The sequence below is a fragment of the Equus caballus genome, chromosome 14 (assembly GCF_041296265.1).
Source record: "Equus caballus isolate H_3958 breed thoroughbred chromosome 14, TB-T2T, whole genome shotgun sequence".
In the NCBI taxonomy this organism is placed as follows: Eukaryota; Metazoa; Chordata; class Mammalia; order Perissodactyla; family Equidae; genus Equus; species Equus caballus.
The window spans coordinates 23,332,913-23,354,758 of record NC_091697.1 but is presented as its reverse complement, the minus strand read 5'-3'; the positions used below and the strand labels follow the sequence as shown (position 1 = coordinate 23,354,758).

The 21,846-nt window shown below is 36.4% G+C and overlaps 1 protein-coding gene across 4 annotated transcripts in view; it reads left to right on the top strand.

The window, feature by feature from the left end:
- Nucleotides 1-21,846, top strand: part of CPEB4 (cytoplasmic polyadenylation element binding protein 4) — a 63,649-nt gene that overhangs the window by 35,235 nt on the left and 6,568 nt on the right. The window contains exons 3-9 of one of the 4 annotated variants that reach the window (XM_001502804.7): nucleotides 1,839-1,889; nucleotides 10,661-10,684; nucleotides 12,386-12,559; nucleotides 17,679-17,768; nucleotides 18,128-18,246; nucleotides 19,605-19,719; nucleotides 21,084-21,265. In XM_001502804.7, the coding sequence (XP_001502854.1) occupies nucleotides 1,839-1,889; nucleotides 10,661-10,684; nucleotides 12,386-12,559; nucleotides 17,679-17,768; nucleotides 18,128-18,246; nucleotides 19,605-19,719; nucleotides 21,084-21,265 (755 nt within the window). The remainder of the gene's footprint in view (nucleotides 1-1,838; nucleotides 1,890-10,660; nucleotides 10,685-12,385; nucleotides 12,560-17,678; nucleotides 17,769-18,127; nucleotides 18,247-19,604; nucleotides 19,720-21,083; nucleotides 21,266-21,846) is intronic. The other 3 variants (XM_005599224.4, XM_023617218.2, XM_005599225.4) reach the window with 3 other exon arrangements.

Here is a 21,846-nt window from a genome sequence, read left to right as displayed (position 1 = left end):
GGCTGGCCCCATCCTAAGTTTTTAACAGTTAAGGTCATGTTCTTATTCCAGCGTCTCAAGTCTGTGCTTTTTTAAAAATAGACTTGTGACAGGTCATATGATCAGGACTTGTAGTTAAAACAATTCATATGGAATTCACTGGATTTGGATACTTGGATGTGTACATTAGTATTAAATAATGAAGCTGATTTTTAGGAAGCAATTTAAATGCCAAAATTAACTTTTACGTCCACTCTCTAAATAGGAATAAGCCTAAATTTTAAGTGGAACAATTGACAACAATAGTAAAAACAATCCTTGTGTTTGGTTTTAAATTGTAGAAAAATTATTAAGTTCTGATTTTGTTTCATATTAAACTCTAAGTTTTGGATATGGGTTAATTAAAGCTATTAGCTATAGAGAACAATTTTCTCTTTGCATGGCATGAGTTCATTTCTTTGAAGACTATGTCGAAGAAGCAGAATTTTGAGAAATTGAAGGATAGTGAGGCCTGAAGTTCCTTTCTAAACAGTTCTAAATACTCGGCTATTGGATTGATAGGACCCCGTATTAGCTCTGATTCCCACAGTGTTCAGTGGAACTAGGTAGAGTCTTCCTGGCATCTTGGAAGGCTTGCCCCTTCTCATGCCTCAAGGCATGAGAACCTCTGCTAACCCACTTTTTCATAGCCTTGGAGAGTCTGCTATGATTCTATGGGATTGTAGTTTAGCCTGCTGTTTCCTAATGGAATGTTTGTAATTCTGAGTCAATTTTAAATTCTTACAGTACTTCAGATTTATAGAGTGAGTGCTGGACTATGGTAGATAATTAACAATCAAGTTCCCCTATCCATTCCTTAGGTGAGCAAGACTTGTCGAGGGTTCTTCATTGTTCTTATGAAGGTGGGTGTAAATGGGCATGTGGAATATGGAGACTTAAAAATGTTGCCATGATGATTTTTATAACGTATAGCATAGAACTTGGTACATTGTATGCACTAAGAAGTAAGTGCATGGTATGTGGTCTGTGTACCTTAACTTAGATGGAGATGTTCTTCCAAAACAGAAATGTAATTCCTTGTAAATGGAGAAATCCCAGTGCTCTTCCCCCGCTTATGGGTGGTTACCCATTTGGAAGATGGCACATCCTCCAAAAATTTTAGTACTTTACAAATTCTTTTTTTCTGGGCATCCTGGGTGCTCATTTTAGGTTCAAAACTACATTTTGAACCACTTCAAAATTCGAAGGAAACTAACCCAGCATTTATTGAGTACCTGCTGTGCTCTGGGCATTGTGCTGTGTGCTTTGATATTTTCCGTCATGTGAAGCACAATGATGTGTTTTTCTTTACCTTCTATACTTTTTCCCCAAAATGTGAATTTAAACTCATTAATGTGTCTGTACATGTAGGCATAAGCCTGGCACTTTTGTTATGGATCATATAGAAAAATATTCCTGCTAATTACATACATTTAAAAAAACAACAGCAAACTACACACATGCAAAAAATTTTTCACATTTGTGGGGCCAAAAGATGGAAGATTGTTATTATGAGTTGGTATTAGAATATAATGTTATGAAGAAAATTACTTTGTATGGGCACTTGGAAATTAGAATGATCGAATGGTTAAGTATGAAGGATATTTTATTTTCCCACTTTCAAACTTTCTCTTTTTGAATGTTTGTGAACATGCTAATTGATATGTCCTCTGACTCATTGTGTTCATTAGCACAGCAAAGTTTTATCTCATATCTTTTTAAATACCTTTCCTATTAAAGCAATTAATTCAGCTTTGTTATTGAATAGGTTTAAACGATCTACGAAAATAAATTTAGTAACGGCCTTCTTTTACCTTCAGGTCGTCTAAACTATTCATATCCAGGATCCGATAGCTCTCTGCTTATTAATGGTAAGTGATCATTGGTTTACCCTAGTGAAGTTCGCAGAACTGAAACACGGTAGTACTAGGGGAGAAAATGCAGGAGTTGTGCTTCAGCAAGTGGGGAAATGATATTCATTTGTTCTGTAATGGTAATTGCAAGTTGCTGTTAATCTGTCAGCTATTTTATGAATAATTATTTTTCCTCCAGATTGTGACAGGAACTTTTTTAAACTTCGAGAGCCAGCTGATTCTGTCTTGAGATTGGTGACAGTGAGAATAAATGAGAATCCCATAATGATAGGAATGGCTTAATCCACGTTAGCTTCTGTGGAGTGACCTTTGAAATGTCAACATAAAAACCATTTCCATGTAGTTGGAAAAATGTTCCAGGAGAAAGGGAGAGTAATCAGAGATCTCAAACCAGAAAAAGCAGCCTTAAGACCACAGGGCCTGACATTGCAAAGGGCAAGGTCATTCACTGTTTGCTGTCTAATGATTACAAGAAAAGTGAAGTTTTATTGGCCTTTACAGTGCCTTCAGTAAATTCTCCTTGCCTGTTCTAAACATTGCCATTGTGTCATCGAGTTCTCTTTTTATGAGCGTGTGCTGAAGCAAACTGAAGTTCACAGGGGAGGTGGGGACAGCTACTCACAGAAAAAACTCAAGAATCAAAAAAGTGTTTTAGACTACTGTAGTTGAAAATGATTGGGTGGAATACAGAGGTCTTGTTTACTTCTTTTCTGCTCATTTACTATTGAATATGGATTTCAGATTTCTGTGTTCTTGATGCTTTCCATTTGCCAAAACTCATTTTAAGTCCCACCACTTCTAAGAAGTGGTCTTAACTAGGTAGCTATATTCTCATCATTCCAAAAACAAAGTAAGACCAAAAAACTTTCTATTTTTTGTCTATGGTATATTATGAATAGCGAATTAAAAATTATTTTAATGACTGGATCTCTTTTTGGTTAGTGTTTGAAATTCTTGTTCTGTAGAACGTAAGATTGTTGGGCCAGGAAAAGTTAGAAGGAAATTTGATTTATGAGAGTTGCTGAGTGCATTAGATCCTCTGGAGATTGTACAGTTTATAAAAACCTCACTTGTTCATCAGACTTTGGTCTTTTCATGCTACAGCTGCCAGAAATAATTCCAAAATATAATATTTCAGCGTAAATGTGTGTAGACTGAAAACCAAACCCAGTGGTGACAATGGCATCAGGATAAGGGAGAATAATATAACGGTTGCCATTGTAGCGTGGTTTTAGCTTTTCCAGTGGAACGGGTTCCAGTCAGGTCTATGTGCTGGAAATTGTAGTGAACAAAGATTTGAGACACTCTGTGGGATCTTAGGCAAAGTGATCAACTTTTCTTTGTCCCTATTTCCTCATGAAGTTGCTAAATTAGTTCACTTCCCTGTGGAGTTTGTCTTTTTTGAGGTGAGAAAAATAACACTCTTTAGTAGGTTTGCCTTAAAGTTAAGTTAACTTTTTTTGTAGAGTCTATTATTACGAGATTGTCTTTTCTTTTATCCCCTTTTTAATATCCTTTTTTTAAATGAAGAGATGATTTCTAATGACCCTTACTTGGCAAAGAAAAAATAAACTTCTATGTTTTGAAATTTTAGTGGTCCATAGACTCTAGAAGGGGACTAGATGGTTTTTACTGTTGCATACATGGAAATTTTGTATATTATAAAAGTACTGACTGAGGCTAACATTGTCTCAAACTGAAAGATAGGAAGATAAAGAAAGAACAAAGAGATGTCAAAGAGGGGAAACTTGCTGGCTCCTCAAGCAATATCCAAGGTATGGGGTTATGGCTGCCATGGTCTCAGATCTAGTAGTCAGCTTTGCAGGGTCCCAGAACTAGATTTTGTCGTGTTTGATCAACTGTTAGTTCTTAATTACCAAGCACCTAGGACCAGATGCCAATTTATATGTTTATAATGAGCAATAAAACTTCTAGGTAGACCAGATGCTGGAGTTGACTGATAGACCCATTCTCTCTCCAATAGCAAAGTCCAGATTATAGAAGATTGCTTAAAAGTCATGAAATTAAAGCAAGGTAAGGGTGGAGGGGTGTTGAGACAATTCCTTCACTTAGGCATAGGCATTGCCATTCTCTTCAGTCAAATTTATGAAACATTTTCTGTGATGGATTGCTTCTATATAGAAATTCATCTCATTCGTGTACTGATTCTTAGTAGCTTTGTTCTCACTTTAGCTCAGGTTTTGGGGGTACCCATATTGCAAATCTGGTGTAATGCATTAATTGTGCTTAATAAAGACAAACACAAAAATCAGAAATACTACCCATCTCATAGGGTTGTGGTGAAGGTTAAATGCATGTAAATCATTTAGCATAGCACTTGGCACATAGTCAAATTAAAATAATTAGAATGTAATTTTTTTGGCTAGGAATAATAGTGCTAAAGATTTATGAGAAAAAAACACAAGGGATTAAGATGAGTTTGTAAAAATTGTAGTTGAACATGCTTTCTTTGTCTATTAAGATAGATAACCTAAAACTTACTATATTATTGACTTTTAAATGCAGTCCCTTCACATCTTATATCCATGCAGGCTTTTCTTAAAACTGAAAACAGAAGCCTAATATACTGTGTTGCTTGGTATTCATTATTCAATTTTAAGACTTTTAGGAACTACAAGGAGCTGTTCTTCCCTGTCCATTAAAAATAGTCTATTCAGGCTTTTAAAAACCTTTAGAAAGGTGATTATATAGATACTCCATTTTGTTTCAACTGTAACTTTCAGAGCTTTTTCTTCCAAGCCTCTAGAAAGCCATTTCTTGTTTTGTTTGGATAAAAATATGAAAGAGCTGTTCTTTCTCTCTCACGTGAACGTTTGAATTTCAACTGTGATTTTTATTGTATAACTTCTTTTGAAATTTTCAGGCAGTCTCAAAGCTTTTTGGAAAGAAGTAGGGTTTAAATCCTAAATAAATAAAAAGAAAAAAGACTCAGAGTAGTCTACCACCTTCAGCAGTTTATATTGGAAAATATTGGAATTTGCATGTACACAGGTAAAAAGGACTTCCTCATCCAGTGGATCAAATTACTTCTCTTTCCCCTGGCTGTGCTCTATCAGTAGTTGTTACACTGTACAGTGACCTTCATATAACACTCATGACTCGTAAAAGACATTGCCAGTATAATTCAACAAATAATAATTGATGACTATGCTAAGAATGTTGTAGTGCACATTCTAAGGAATTATTCGATGTATTGCTGTGTTGTTAGTTGTAGAGATTTTTTTGAGGGGCATTCTTGGGGGAAATCCTTGGATTTTAAATGTATAAAAACCCCAAACTTTCTAGCTACTTTTTAGATACTGGATTGGTTTGCTGGGGCTGCCATAACAAGTACCGCAGACTGGGCGGCTTAAACAAATTTATTTCCAGTCCTGGAGGCTGGAAGTCTGAGATCAAGGTGTCAGCAGAGTTGATTTCCTCTGAGGCCTCTCTCCTTAGCTTGTAGATGGCTGTCTTCTCTTTCTGTCTTCACATGGGTTTTCCTCTGTGCATGTCTGTATCCCAGTCTCTTATAAGGACGCCATTCATATGGATTAGGGCCCACCCCAGTGACCTCATTTAACCTTAATCACCTGTCTAAAGACCCTGTTTCCAAATACAGTCACATTCTGAGGTTCTGGAGGTTAGGACTTCAGCATGTGAATTTTGCGGATGTGGCATAATTCATCCCTTAATAGATACCTTTTCCTACATAATCTTACATAATAGGAATATAGTTAGAATATCCATTTTATGGTTATGAAAAACAAGCCTGAAACTTACTCAGTTTCTCAGCTCAGTCAGAAAGGATCGCTCAGCGTAGGCCAGACTTACCTCCGATTCGTCTGGTGTGTCTTGGTTTAGCTCTGAGATAGATATCAGATTAAAAGATTAATTTTGCTTTTACCCAGCTTAAAGCTTTTGCCCAAGAAAACTAACATGCATCCACCCCCACCTATGCATAAAAGTGCTGTGCATGGTACTTTTTCCCCAACTTCCCCATTCCACTGCTTTGGCCCTTGGCATTAGCTGCTTCAAAAATGAACCTTGTGGCAGGGAAAGTTATAGAAGAACAACAAAATATATTATATTTCAACAGATTCATGTGTATATTTCCTTTCCTCTGTGGATATCTTTCACTTTGCAGCATCAACTAAAATATTTGCTTGTCCCAGAGGAGGAGATCAGTCAGATATCTTTTAAAGGTTATTTTAAAGGTTAGCATAGAACAGCATCTCTTAATTATAGTTCTTTGAAATGAAAGGAGGAAGATTATTTGCTTAAGGAGGAAGAGGTGCAGAAACCTATGAAAAGGGAGGGTATAATTTACCCAGAAGAAATGTAGATTGTAGTCACTTATTGAAAATGTATATAATATGGTTCTAGTTGCTATACTAAAGAGCATGTTGAAAGAAAGATCCCTTCATGAAAAAGATAATATGAAAACATATTATAAACTCTAAAGTGCTTTACAATTGTTAGCCTTAGAATAGTAATGAAAAGCTGAGAGTGATTGTTGAAGACCAACCTAACCATATCAGTTTACTTTTTAGGAAAGGAGAAAATTATTGTTTACTGAGCATCTGACTATCTGACCATCGTATATACATCTGGTATCCTTCATTATTCTCTTTTCAGCTCTCTGTTTTTATAAATAAGAATCTGAGGGTTAAGGATATACAGAAACTAGCGATACATTTTCTGCCCTTCTCTAAGATAGCTCTTTACAAGTAACAGTCTCATATCTTGATTTTATCTTATCAACATTCTTTTCATATTGTTGAACCAACAAGATAATATAAATACAAGCCAATGTGACATAGGAAATTCTAACTATTAAGCATATATCTAAAATAATTTTGTGACAATGAGTCCATTAAGTTAGGGGTTGATTTACAAAATCATTTAAAATGACTCCTTGCATCTTTGTTGAATTGTCTGCCTTGGTCTTTGTGATGATTGTCTGCTTTTTGGTTCAACCATCTTTATTCTTTTAACAGATTAACTCCTTTTAGCTTCCAGGTCTTGATGTATATCTTTTTAACTGATTTACTAATTTGACTAATTCCCCACATACACTTTTTCTTTATTCCCACTGGAAAAATCAGTTATTTGATAACATCTTTTAATGTGAGCTCTCTTCCCTTGTTTTTCCAAATAGCACTGCTATTTGTCTTCTCATCATGGAGGCAGTGGGAGGTAGATGGAGAGCCAGTGGTAGGCCAGAGGAGCCCGAACAGGATCAATCTTTCATTACATACTAAAGCCTAGTAATATTTTATCCCTCATGGCCTAAGTCCTATTCTTTACGGAATCTATTAGATGCCTTCATTTAGGAAAGGATGCTTTTTTAAATATATCATTTGTTTGTTTTTAATATAAGTACCAAGAAGAAAACCAAAAAGGGACCATTAACGAATATAGTAATACAGTGTACACAATAATAATAAATTTAATAGTACAGAAAGGGGTAAAACAAGAAGTGGAATCCTTTCTTTCCCCATCCCAGTTCCTCTCCCCAAAGTTTCTTGTGGTTGTTTCTAGAAAAAAGATATATGCATCTTCCCACATATCTACTTATATTTTCTTTATTTTTAAATTACCCAATAAGAATCATATAATACACACTTAGACACCTTATGCAAACTACATCTTCGAGAGCTTTAGTGTCAGCCACGACGTGTGCTGTAGTTTTAAAACAGCTGCATACTAGGTATTTCTTCTTATGAGTATCACTGTTGTGACTACTTTGTTTCTTTTTTAACTATAATGAATGTTAGAACAAATGAGAAAAAGATACTGTTTAAGAGATAAATAATATTTTCATTGTTATAATGAAATATATATATGTAATGTATATTGAAAAAAACAGTCTTTCTGTACCTTCTTTGCAAGTCTGGCATCCCAGACTAATGGAATATTTACTAGGGGGGGAATTTAATGATGAATATAGGGCATTTTTAACCAATTCTGTAAAGACATTTTGGAAATAAAGTATTTATCAATAGATCTAACAACAACATGCATCCAGAAGTTATAAAAACTTACAGCCATAATGTTTCCTGTCCTGTTAGAGCATTGTTGAATCATGTCAGTACTGAACATTTAATTAGTGAGGACTTTTATAAATCAAAACTAAGAAATAAAAATAAAAGTAGGTAAACATTATGTAAATAGTATTCATTTTAACTCTGATGGACACTAGAAGATTTTTATTCAATAATAGCATGCATTTTTTAAATCTTTTAAAAATGTACTCTTTGGTAATTAAAGAAATGTTCTGAGCAGAGTTTATTTCATCTGACTTAGCTAGAAGTTTTCCAAAACGTAAATTTCTTTAAACATATTTGAAGTGATTTTGTTTTTACTTGCTACTTCCTGGGATGTTTGAGAAACATCAAGTAATATGCAACACTTAATAATCATGAGTTGGAAATCTGTCTGACATTTTCCTCAGGAAAATGTTGAGGATCTGTGTTACAAGTATTTCATGATAATATGTTTGCACCAAGTATAATTTGAAATAGATGAGAAAGGGTGCTTGGTATGTCTTTCATACATGGGATGAAGTGGCACCATTTACCGTTCTGTTGATATGGGTTCTGGTTACATAGGTGTGTTAATATTATGGAAATTCATTGAACTATACACTTAGGATTTGTGTGCTTTCCTGTATATATGTCATATGTCAAAATCTACACTCACAATAATGTATACTATTAACAGTATTATAGTAAGTGGAAATCAAAAATTTAAACATTTCCATTTTCTGTGCTCCAGAATGTCATTGTTTTTATTTTTTGGGTACTAATTGATATTAATTTCCCTGTTTGATTGGGCAGTTTTTATAGTTATAAGCATTCTACACCTATAACCTATTTTCCCTTAATGTGGGATAATGTTTCTAAATAGTTTTCAGAATTTAATCTCAGACTTTAACCATGAATTCTTTTCTATCACCAGCTTAATTTTGTGGCACAAAATCAAAGTTTGAAAGTACACATTTGAAGACTTTGAGAGTATTTGATTTTTACTTTTGATCTATAGCCTTTACTCTTCCTGAAACTATATTTATTTTTGAAATAATGGAAGCTATGAGAGTTTTTATGTTAATTTTATAGCTTTTAAAAGCCTACTCTTTTCAGATATCTGTTTTCTCGGAGGTTCAAGCAGCATCAACTTTTTAAGATTGATAGAAGCAAGATTGTCAAAGCATTCTTGTCCCTGGACTCCCTTGTTTTTGAAGCAGTTCTATGAATAGAATGTTCTTAAGCATCTGCTTTTGTGGTATCTTTGTCTTTCTAACTTTTGTCAGGCTGACAGAAAATACCTTTCCCTTCCCCACACTTAAGACCTAGTAAAGTGGAAACCTGACAGCTGAAGGAGATTTTATGTTGTTTTAATCCATTTGCCCAAGTACTTTGGTGAGATCCAATGTTATCTAATAATGGTAGAAATGTAGTTTGGTATCAGATGTAATTTCATTTTGGGAAATACGCACACAGTACTTCTAAATTATATTTATAACTCAGTAATAACTGAGTTGTGCTTATTTAGCATTAATCTAGGGGGCTAAGAATTAAAACCCTGACCAGATTTTGTAATGATTTCTTAAAGATGCTATACCTTCTAATTTGAAAACCAATCCCAGCTTTCTCTTTAAACCGAATCTCCAGCCACGATCCCACTTGTTCTGTATGCTTCTGTTCTGGGCACGTTTCCGTGAACATTACAGCACCCATTTGCACTGTTCCCAGGCCTGTAGTGCCTCTTCTCTGTTCTTTCTTTAAGGTCCATCTCTCATGCCACCTCTCCCTCCCCTGCCTCTTTAATCAGAACCCGTTGCTCCTCCTCCTCTGTTTCTGTTGCAGCTAACACATAACTATTCTAGCAATAGGCATGCTGCATTATCATTATTTGCTTATACGGCCATGTAGTCAGGGCCATGTGCTATTTATCCATGGTGCCTAACAAGATCAGGCATTCAAGAAATGTTTGTTGAATAGAATTCAGGTATTTGGACAATCTGGGCTTATAAGTGTCAGTTTGTTTCAGGGAAGATTGTTTTCTCAAATGTCTCCTGATTTCAATTTATACTGCCATTTTCTGAGTATTCAGGGAAACACATATAATTATATAAGTTTATTATATACTTTCCTCTTCTTCTTGGCTGCAGCCTACTTGGTGATAAAATGCCAAACCTTCTACTTTTCAACATTTGGGACATAATGGAAGATTTGATTAGGGACAAGATACCTTTGGCTAAACGCAAGTTTTATAAATTGCCTAAAGATTTGTTATGATATTCTTTATTAGGGATTAATTGAGAGATAGTATAAAATTACTGTTTATCCTGTAGTGGTGAAAAAGCCATGAATTAAATTTTGCAGTAGTTATTGAATCACTAGTTAGCAGAGAATGGTGAGAGAAAATAAGACTAATGTGGTGGTAGTTGTTTTAGATCATGTTACATAACATACTCCCTTAGTTTCATACTAGTTTGGACCTAGGGTTATATTACAGCAAAAAACTTCCCTTAAAACAACTAAGATTCAGTACAGTCTACAGTATCCTTGAAGAAGTTAACAAAAAGAAGGAAAGAAAGAATGCATTAAATTGACCTCTCACCATCCAAATTATTTATTTTTGAGGCAAAATTATATATAGCCAAATTTCTTCAATTTTGGAAGCTGGTAGATGAAATCACAGTTGATTATTTTGACAATGTTTGAAAGGTTGTTTTTTTTTTTTTCTCATTTGACATGCAGCAAGGACATATGGGCGCAGGAGAGGTAACATTATTGTTTCTAACTTTTGAATGTTATCAGTTTTATTTGGAGAGGACCCAAGCTGGCTCAGTTTCTAACCCTTTTGGGGAAAGGGGTGGGGGGCATGATCCCTACATACTTTATGTGTGATAGTTAACGTTATAGACATTCTAATTTGAAGGAGTCAGAACGGTGGGATAATCTCCCTATATTATATTATAAACTCATTTATACCTGAGGATTTGTTTCCTTTTTTCCTTTCTGAAAAGTAAATTTCTTAGGAGAAAAAAATTAAGAATTTGTAGAAAGGAAAATATGAATCTGACTGGTCTCAAAATACCTGATTACAGCATATTGGAGGTTCAGTTATACTTGAATACCTTATGTCTCCTTTTAAAAATTGTCAGCAAAATATATTTGGTTTAAAATGAGATTAGGCAAATGAATGACTAATCCTGTAAATTTCAAACATTGGGGGAAAAAGCTCTAGAAATTTTAGAGAATTTCTAAGAATCATTTCCTAGAGGTGCCTGAATAAACCTTGTTTTTGCCTCCTGTAGTACTTTTGCCTTTTTACAAGAAAGTAAGTTAGACAGTCAAATAGCGCAGCTTTATACTGTAAGTGATTTTTGAAGATGATTCAGGAAATAACCTCCAATTTTACAGTTGTTTTTATCTTCATTATATAACTCTTTTAAGCTGTGGTTTTATAGGATAAATTGGTAACAAATATACTGTTATCATTTGTGTTTAGTAATGAAAGTTGAAAGGAAGACAAGTGTGGCAACAAAAGGACAGTGGAATGTTTCAATAAAGGAAGAACACTGAAGATGCATGTCTGTGGGATCCATTAACAAATTCCCTATGTAGTACCTAGAAGTAAATTGGCAGTCTGAAAAGTGACAAGACAGTGCTTGAGAGATTCTGCAGTTATTTGTGTCTCTGTGTTTTGCTTATGATTTAAAAGTTCGTATTTTGCTCTCAGTTAAATATGGGAAGAATATTAACTACATTGGCATCTCTGGTCTTTTCTGCTTATATATTCTATATGATATGATTTGCAAACCACAAACTTAATGACTTGTTTTTAGAATTAAATAGCACCTGTAGCAGCTGATAAGTACTCAACTAAAAGAACATAGATTTTCAACATGCCCCCAAATCTTAAATTCTATGAAACTAGACAGTGAATTTGGATAACAGCATTAAATGGATTTTGATTATATCCCATTAGTTAAGGTAAACTAAGCTGAGTGCTCAATTTAAAAATTGACTTGTTCGTTTTGAGGACCTTCTTAGAGGCTAATTGTGCAGGCTATATTATTCGATGTTTTAAGGGAATTTAAGTGATCTAACATCTGATAGTCCATTTAATACTTAGTGTACGTGTCTAGGTTGCCAATGGCCCAAGGGCCCTGCCAAGGCAGTGTGCTGCCAACTGCTTTCAAAAGAGTGTTCTCTCCTACTGTACTTCCATTGTACCTCACTGAAGTTTCTGGATCCCAGTGGGATAGTTGAGCAGCCCTCTGTTTAACCATGTGCTTTCTCCTGAGTCAATTAGACCTTTAAGGTGATGGAAATTCAAGAGCATATCTAAGTGATCCTATTCAGTGAGAAAAGTGAAAGCAGCAATTTTATTGCATCTGCTATTTTCCTTGTTTTTGTGTGAGATAACTAGTGGCAAGGAACATTTTCTGTTAGCTTTTTTCCTGCTTTCTGTTCCAGGTCAGTCTTCACTGTTTCCAATGGAAGATGGATTCTTGGATGATGGCCGTGGGGATCAACCTCTTCATAGTGGCCTGGGTTCACCTCACTGCTTCACTCACCAGAATGGAGAAAGAGTGGAACGATATTCTCGCAAGGTGTTTGTGGGTGGATTACCTCCTGACATCGATGAAGGTATATTTAGAAATCACTGTTTATAGCGCCGTGCCCAGACTGTGGCGCATAGTAGATAGATAGCTCATAGATAGTGGTTGCTTTTATTATAACAACAATCTTATCTGCTCCTGGTGTTCAGTTTTTTGTTTTTTGGATTTTTTTTTTTGAGCAAGATTAGCCCTGAGCTAACATCTGCTACCAATCCTCTTTTTGCTGAGGAAGATTGACCCTGAACTGTGCCCATCTTCCTCTATTTTTCTCTGTGGGATGGCTGCCAAAGCATGGCTTGATAAGCGATGCATAGGTCTGCGCCTGGGATTGGAACCATGAACCCTGGGCCACCAAAGTGGAGCACGCGAACTTATCTGCTGTGCCACCAGGCTGGCCCCTCCAGGTGTTCAGTTTTGGTTGCATTGTTCTCTTGTCATATCTTCCTATCATAGCATGTAAGATTAGTTCACAGAAGGAAGAGGATCAGGACTTGGGGAACCCACTGAAGCAAGTGATTGGACTAAGTGAAAAAGAGAAAATGTCACTGGGAAAACTTCTCAAGGGTTCTATTGTGGGCAAAGATAGATGCTAACTACGTTTTTGTCTTGTTTGCTGCCTTGGCCAAATTCACTTATGTATTTTCCTATTTCTTTCCTGCCTTTTTTCAGTGCTCTGTAAGTGTAATTGTTTAAAAGCTTAAAATCTTATATTAAGCATGAACTTTTGAAAAGTATAGCCTACAATTTTAGGGGATCTTAAGAGTTCTATCACTTTGTGAGTATTTTTTCACTTCGCAAAATTTACATGCTTTCTAAATTCCACGCCCTCTTCTTAGGCTCGTTTACAATAGTAAGCAAGATAGGAAGTCCCTGCTCTCATAGAGTTTACGTTCTAGTGGGGGAAGGCGGATTAAAAAACGTGGTGTAAACAGGCAAGAAAATATTAGAGAAGCAGTGCTGCAAACGGAGTGATGTGATAGACGACGCAGGGAGTCTTCTTAGAGTAGATGGTTGAGGACATCCGCTGAGGAAGTGGTGTTTGAGCTGAGACCTGAACAAGGAGCCAGCCGTGCAAAGCTTTGGAGGGCTAGTTGTCCAGTAATAGTTTATTCATCTGTGGGTCTAAGTCACTCTAATAAAAATCAACATATCGGACCATATAGCAACCATATACTCCTGGGTTGCTGTTTTCCGTAATCTCTTTTTCGTTAGTTTCCTGAGTGGAGCTGGAAATAAACTAATTAATGTTATGGAGAATAGAAGAGTTTTCTCTAAAAATCTATAAGGTCTAATAATAAAGTTTAATAACTTCCTATTTAGACTGAAATTAACCTTATCGAGCCACTACATTTCCTTAAGATTATCAGTCTTTTGGAATGTTGAGACAAAAATGGTTTCAAAAAGCCAAAGATTGAAGTCAACACAGGATGTTTTTGTCTATGGTAAAATGTCTTGAAGAAAGCTGTGCTGCAGTTTCAGGCTAGACTGAATCAATGTCCATCCTGTCCACAGAGGGCATAGCTTGTGTTCAAACTGTTAGTCCTGGGCTGACCATCTGATCACAATGTTGTCCACTCTAGTAAGCTCCTGGGTGTGGCCTTCTCTTTTCTTTAGCTGGAATCCTCATTTTCCTTAGTATTTTGGATTCTAGGGTTTTTGATGCTTTAAAGTCAAATCTTCAGCATTCCTGAGCCTCAACTGGTCTTTGATGAGTAAATTACATGCTTACATACAAAAGGAGAAGACTGAATTTTATCTGACCTTGCATGAGATAAACTCCTTCTCTGGCCTAGATAGTCTATATCTTTTTGGAAAATTACTGATCACTCTTAAATGTACAATTCCTAAAATTCTTAGAGGCTGGGTAAATTTGACCAGCTCGGCAAAGCAGAAGTGGTTAGATGGAGCAAAATTAACGGGAATTGTGTTAGTCATCTTGCCTTATCCTTAAGACCAACTATGTTGATAAGTCAGTAGCAATTTAGGTAGGCAGTCCTTTCTACTGTAATGTAAAATATGTATTCCTGTAGAACATTGTGTTCTGTAGAATTGTGCGCTAAAAATTACAGAGTTTATGGGAAAAATAGAGTTAGAGGCAGATCTTTCAGAACCTAATGAGCTTTGTACCAGAAGCACTAACAAAAAGAGAGTTAGTACCTTGGAAATAACGTGGACAGTTCAGGCAAGTAGCTCAGCATGGTTAGAAGCTGCCACAAGGAATGCTGAAAATGCACAAAACCAACAGAGTGGAAATGCTGGTCTGCGAGCTTGGAGGCAAGGCGGGTGGAAGTGGACCCCTGAGCACCTGAGGAAATGTAACCTCCCAGGAGATAAGAGCCCTCCAAGGTTGGGAGGACATGTCTTTGGCGAAAGAGCCCTGGTCACTGTGCTCATTTTTGGTTTTCTTATAAGAGAGCTGAGAGGGCTCCTGCCTGCACATCAGACAAGCTGGGGGTTTTTCCTTTCCTGATAAGGGTTATAATTTTGTTCCCACTATGGTAGCTCACCATTTGTGAACCATACAACTTCCAGGTTACACTGACATCATTCCACTATTTAAAAATCTCACATGAACTAAATGGCACTATAGAAAGCAGATCATAGCAGGACACACTGTACTGTTTCACAATCTGGAGGAGACAAAAACAGTTCTCCCACACTGGAATTTAAGCATCTTCCCCATCTCACTTTCTGTTCCTCTATTCTGCACTGCTCCCAGATCTTACTTACACATTACTTACTTACTCTTTCCAGGGATTCCTTGGAAATTGATTTTCCTATAGTTTACTCATTAGTTGTCCAAATATATAACACAGTATCATTTAAATTATTGGTAAAATACGATCAGATCTTCCCTGCCTATCCTCTCCTGTGTGTCCTTCCTTTCCCATCCTCACGAGACTCAGAGATATTGGCGTCCAAGGAAGTGGATTGGCGAGGGGGAATAGGGTGTCAATGGAGGGTGTGTGTGTAGGTATGTCTGTGGAAGGGGCCTGCTCCGAGGCTTCAGCAGCAGTGTGTGTGATGTTCAGTAAATTAGGGCAACAAGGGCTGGGCTGCAGAGGCGGAAGGTACAGGAGTCCCCCAGGGTAGCTGAAGATTGCTGACGTTGAACAAGTAAATAAACACAGACAGTCCCTGACTTATGATGGTTCAACTTACAATTTTTCGTCTTTACGATGGTGCGAAAGTAATACGCATTCAGTAGAAACTGTACTTTGAATTTTGGATTTTGATCTTTTCCTGGGCTAGCAATATGTGATCTGATCCCCTCTGGTGATGCTGGGCAGCAGCAGCGAGCACAGCGCCCAGTCAGCCCCGTGATCACAAGGGTAAACCACCAATACACTTACACCCTTTCGATACCCACACACCCATTCTGTTTGTCACTCTCAGTACAGTAGTCAATAAATTACATGAGATATTCAGTACTTTATTATAAAATAGGCTTTGTATTAGATGATTTTTCCCAACTGCAGGCTAATCTAAGTGTTTTGAGCACACTTAAAGTAGGCTAGGCTAAGCTATGATGTTTGTTAGGTTAAGTGTACTAAATACATTTTCAACTTACAGTAGTTTCAACTTACGATGCATTTATTGGGACATAACCCCATCGTTAGTTAAGGAAGATCTGTATATTGAGGCTAATGGGAGCTAACTTTCTCACAGTGAGAGGAGAATTTACAAACATGACAAGGGGGAGGGCTAGAAAAAACATGAAATGTTAGAGTAGAATTGGAAGTATCAATATGAACTCACTTTTATAAACATACACACAGCGAAATAGTTATGTGTATATTCATGTATTTCCTAGCTTTGTCCACTGAGAACACTTGGAAATAATAAATATCCACTAGCAATGAGCATATGGATTACCCAAGTCTTAGTTCTAAATATCTTATGTCACTGAAAGGAAATAGGACTTCTTGAAAAAAAAAAAAAATGGCTGATTCTATGGCTAGGGCAGAGAAAGAACAAGATGAAAGCCTGGGGTATTTTCTTGGGTCAGAAAGTATTGAAGTGCTTAAAGAATGATGAGGATAGGTCAGAAGGACATGGGAACTCCCACTGGCCGAATTAGGGACAATTTGGTGGATAAATTTATCAAAATAAATAAGGAGAGAATCAGATTACAACTCATTGAATAAAAGGTCTATACTGATGTAATGAATAAATACATGACTAAATGAATGGGAGAGAAGGGAAGACTCTTCCTTATTGTATAGTACTAACTAATAGATGTGGAAGAAATGACGGAAGTAGATAATCACCATTTCACAACTATCATTGTAGCAGTTGATATAGGCAGGAGTCTTCAATGGATGCCAAGGCTAAGGAGGGAACAGGATATTGATGGATAACACAATATCCCACTACAAAATACTAATCAAATACAAAGGGAAAAATGGTTTCTTTTTGGTAGAGAAACCAGGCAGATACCAACTTGACGAGGTGATCTAAATTAAGATGCTAGTAGTAGGACAGGATGACATGGCATATTATGGCAATATTCCTCTTTAGAGTGCATAGCATGAGTCTGGTCATGCGGAAACAGAGTACGGACCAAGGCTGAGAGTCATCCTACAGAATGAATGGCCTGTCAAAGACGTAAAAGACAGGAAAGAATGAGGAGCTGTGCCAAACTGAAGAAGGCTGCTGCCCTAGGGACATGACAACTAAATGTCACATGTGTTCTGAATAGGATTCTGGATCAGAAAGAGAAAAAGAGATGCTGTTGGGATAGTTTGAAATTTGGATGGAGTCTGTGAATTGGGCGGTAGTAGTGTATCAATGTTGATTTCCTGATTGGGAAGTTTATATAGTGGCACATAAGGAAGTGACCTTGCCTTGAACAGGCAACAACAGTTAGTTGTGTTTTGGGGTCACAGAGTGTCGTGTCAGAAAACGATGGTAGATAGATCGACTCATGCACACATACCGATAGGAGGAGGAAGGGGAAGAGAGAAGGAAGAGGGGAAGCAAATGTGCACAATCTTATCAGTTGGGAACTCTGGATGATGGGGATACAGGAGTTCTTTGCACTGTTCTTGTAAATAGTAGATGTAAACTTTTTTTTTTTTAAAAAAAACTACTTCTAAAAAATAATCATAAAAATATTAATCTACTTTTTTGCTGTTATTCATTAGATGAGATCACAGCTAGTTTTCGTCGCTTTGGCCCTTTGATTGTGGATTGGCCTCATAAAGCAGAGAGCAAATCCTATTTTCCTCCTAAAGGTAATTCTCAAGATTCAAGATTCAATATACATGTATAATTTATCCTTATATTGTTTAATATTTAGCCTTTTCATAAATGTTTACCTTCATTATAAAATTTTCTATTGTTAAACTTTTATTTTCCCAAATGCATCTTTAAAATTTCTGCCTAATATATGCTTTCAATTCAGATACTCTAAAAAATGTTTCAAGATAGCAAAATGAACTTAATGTTGATATTATCAGACTTTGGGTAGGAATATAAAGTTTTCATTTTTTACTTCCTTTTCCTTTCCTTAGTTTTAGTTTATGCTTCCTTTCTCTTGAAGAATGACAAAGAAAAATTAGGAAAACATATGCTTTTTTCCCCTTTTTATCAGGCTATGCATTCCTGCTATTTCAAGATGAAAGCTCTGTTCAGGCTCTCATTGATGCGTGTATTGAAGAAGATGGAAAACTCTACCTGTGTGTGTCAAGTCCCACTATCAAAGATAAGCCAGTAAGTGTAGTCTCGCATGAAAATGGCTTCTTGTTTTTGCCGCCTCCTTTGCTTTGTTTGAAAAACCCACAGACGTCTTGATGTGTCTGTTAATTGACGCATTTGTAAGTAGAATCGAAGCAAAATTTTGTTGTTGTCAGGCTCCTAACATTGACATTCTGTATACTTGTGCACATTATTTTGATACCAAATTTTTGGGTAATTAAAATATTGGTAAATCTTTACTATTAGAAGTCTTCACTTTATAATACATTTGATAAAGATAAAGTAGCTGAATTTCCTCTGAATAATAGAACTCAAATCACAAATTTATGTCTTTCTCTTTCTCCCCTCTGTTTGATGAAGATTTTACCCAATTCTATCCTTTAGGATAGAACCAATTTACCCTTCTATCCTGTACATTTCGTATTGTGTTTTGTTTGTGAAAAAGTTTTTCTTTATCATAGAATTTAATCTTTAGGGATGGTAGCAACTGGCCTGTTTTGATGAATCTGGAAAATCAGCAGTTTAATATCACTCAGCCAGCACCTAGTGATGGGGTACAGTGCAGAATAGAGTTGTGAATGGGCTCATTTCAAGCAGTAATTTGTGGAGCTCCCCGTGGTGTCTTGGGGTTGTCATGGAGTTCCTATCACCTAGACTCTTTCTACTTGACTTGTTTATGTTCCCTGCCAGTCCCCATAGGTATTTGAATTTGGTACCTCTGACCTTAAGACTTCATTGATGTGCGTGTTGGGAATACCCTACTATCAACACATAGCCTTTGGTGTGGGCATTTGTAACAATTAATAAATGCCAACACTTAAAATGAGCTACATGACTCTTGGCTGACTGGTCTAATAGACATACTAAAGTGCTTTACCATAAGTTTATTGTAAATATCAGTAATGTTTTTATTGTGAAATAATGCAACAGACTTGTTAGTGTCAGGAGCAGTTTGCATTTCCTGGACCTAGGATTGGGCACACAATCCTAGTTTAGTTAGCACTGTGTACTAATCAACATCAGCTCCCATGCTGAATTTAAATTCTGTGGATATTGGGGTATTGGGTAGGGTAGAGGCCCAAATGAGCTGAAAACAGCTAATTGGCTTACAGACAGTTAAGGACATGTTAGTGATTTGGCTTATAATAGGCAATTAAATTAACTTTCCATCTTGGTTTAGTTTACTCTTAAAAATAAAATGAAGAGTTCGGATATGCTATTTTTAATTTTTTTCTAATTTCAGAGTTTTATTGATTTGTAATGGTGTGGATTATTGCTTTTAAAAGTAAAATACTCTTTAATAATTTTAAACTTCTTTTCCCCATAAATTGTCTGCATTGAGAATGAGACCTTTTGGTTTGCTTGCTTTCTAGGTACAGATTCGGCCTTGGAATCTCAGTGACAGTGACTTTGTGATGGATGGTTCACAGCCTCTTGACCCACGAAAAACTATATTTGTTGGTGGTGTTCCTCGTCCATTACGAGCTGGTACGATTAAACAAACCAAAAAAGCCCTCTTTATCCTTTAGTGTAAGAAATATGAAGATTTTTCAGGATAAATTCTCCATAAGCATTCGAGTTATTGTCTTAGAATGAGAGTTCTAGAATCAAAGTGTGTGAGTTTGAATTCATGTATTCTGCTCCCAGTTAATAGCTGAATGACCTTGTAAAAATTACTTAATTTCTCTAATTCTCAATTTCCTCATCTTTCAAATGGAATAATAAATATCTACTTTATATAGAGTTGCTGTGAGGATTAAATGAGATAATCAATGCGAAGTGCTTAGTGTAGTATCTCATGTTAATGAGCATCACTCTCATCATCATCCAAAAAGAAATCTCTTCAAGAATAGATTGTGTATTGAGATATTCAGTGTTTGTTTCCATGTCCTCATTTGCTCAACAGCTATTTACTGAGCTCTGAAATATAATAGGGTTCTCAACAGTGCAGCATGTTGTTAGAGGAGTACTTACAGAAGAAATTACATCCCTAATTTCAAGTAATTTGAGGTCTAAGTATAAGTGAGATAAAGAACATAAACAAGAATGCAGTTTCAAAATTATAACATTTCATAGAGAAGATAGACTCATTATTTCAACTTTTTATATGAAAAATTGACAGTTAGCTAGACTGTGGGGAAAGGTAACAAGGTTTTGATGGAGATAAGCTGGAAGGACCCCCTAAACAAAGAGTCTACGAATCAGTTCTCTAGTGTTCAAATGATTATTTATATGAAGCAATACATTGCTAACTGGTAAATATATGGCGGCAACATGGTACAGAGCAGACAGACCCGGGTGCCCAGCCCAGCACTATCACTTATCTGTTTGTGACCTTTGACAGATTGGTCATCCTCTCCATGCCTCATTTTCCTCAGGGAGTTAGTACCTACTTCATACGGCTGTGAAGATTAAAAGAGAACATATGTAAAACACCCAAAGCTCCTGCTCTTAGTTAAAAGATTAAAGATGAGCATAGTGGACAACTGGTTGTAATAACAAGTTTGATTTTTTTTTTTTTGCTTTTTCTCTCCAAGTCCCCCCAGTACATAGTTGTATATTTTAGTTGTGGCTCCTTCTAGTTGTGGCATGTGGGGTGCCGCCTGAGCATGGCCTAACGAGGTGTGCCATGTTCGCGTCCAGGATCTGAACCAGCAAAACCCTGGGCCGCTGAAGCAGAGCATGCGAACTTAACCACTTGGCCATGGGGTCAGCCCCCAACAAGTTTGATTTTAATAATCATTATGATGACGTGAGCTCAGAGTTCGGATGAACAGCTTTTGATGAAACTTTTGGTGAGCCAGATGGATTTTCCCGATTTCAAATATCCCCTCTGCTCCTGTCTTTTTTAGTGGAGCTTGCAATGATAATGGATCGGCTGTATGGAGGTGTGTGCTATGCTGGGATTGACACCGACCCTGAGCTGAAGTACCCAAAAGGAGCTGGGCGAGTCGCATTCTCTAATCAACAGAGTTACATAGCTGCTATCAGTGCCCGCTTTGTTCAGCTGCAGCACGGAGAGATAGATAAACGGGTAAGTCCTAGACTGCATTCTGGAAAGTTCTACAAATGGCCCTCTAATGTGTCATTACCAAGGTTGGAATAGGGGAATTTTATACAACAATAAATTGGCAGCAGATAGTTAGACCTATGGGACCAATTAGATGCATGCTCTATAATATATCTAAGAATTTCCTCTGAATTTCTTCTCTCTCTTAATTTTTTGGGTAGCCTAACCAGAACACTATAATCAATTTACTTGAGTCAATTTAATCCTTCCTAAGCTGTCACCTCCATCCATTCATTTATTCAGTTAGTCAATCATTCAATAAATATTTACTAAATCCTTTGTACTATGTTATACTGAGTATACAAACATGAATGCCCTTGAGATCTCCTGACCTTTTTTTTTTTCTCAATCCTGGGACATCATGAATACCTCAACAAGCCCTATTTTCCAAGATACTGTGTAACAAATGTTTGAATAAATTCACTTCTTGGACTGCATGTCTTAGAAATATTTCATTTATAACAGATTAAGTAGAAGAAATCACAATCTTTCTATTTGTAATCTGTCCTACCACCTGAAATTAGGTAGTAATTAGTTTGCATTAT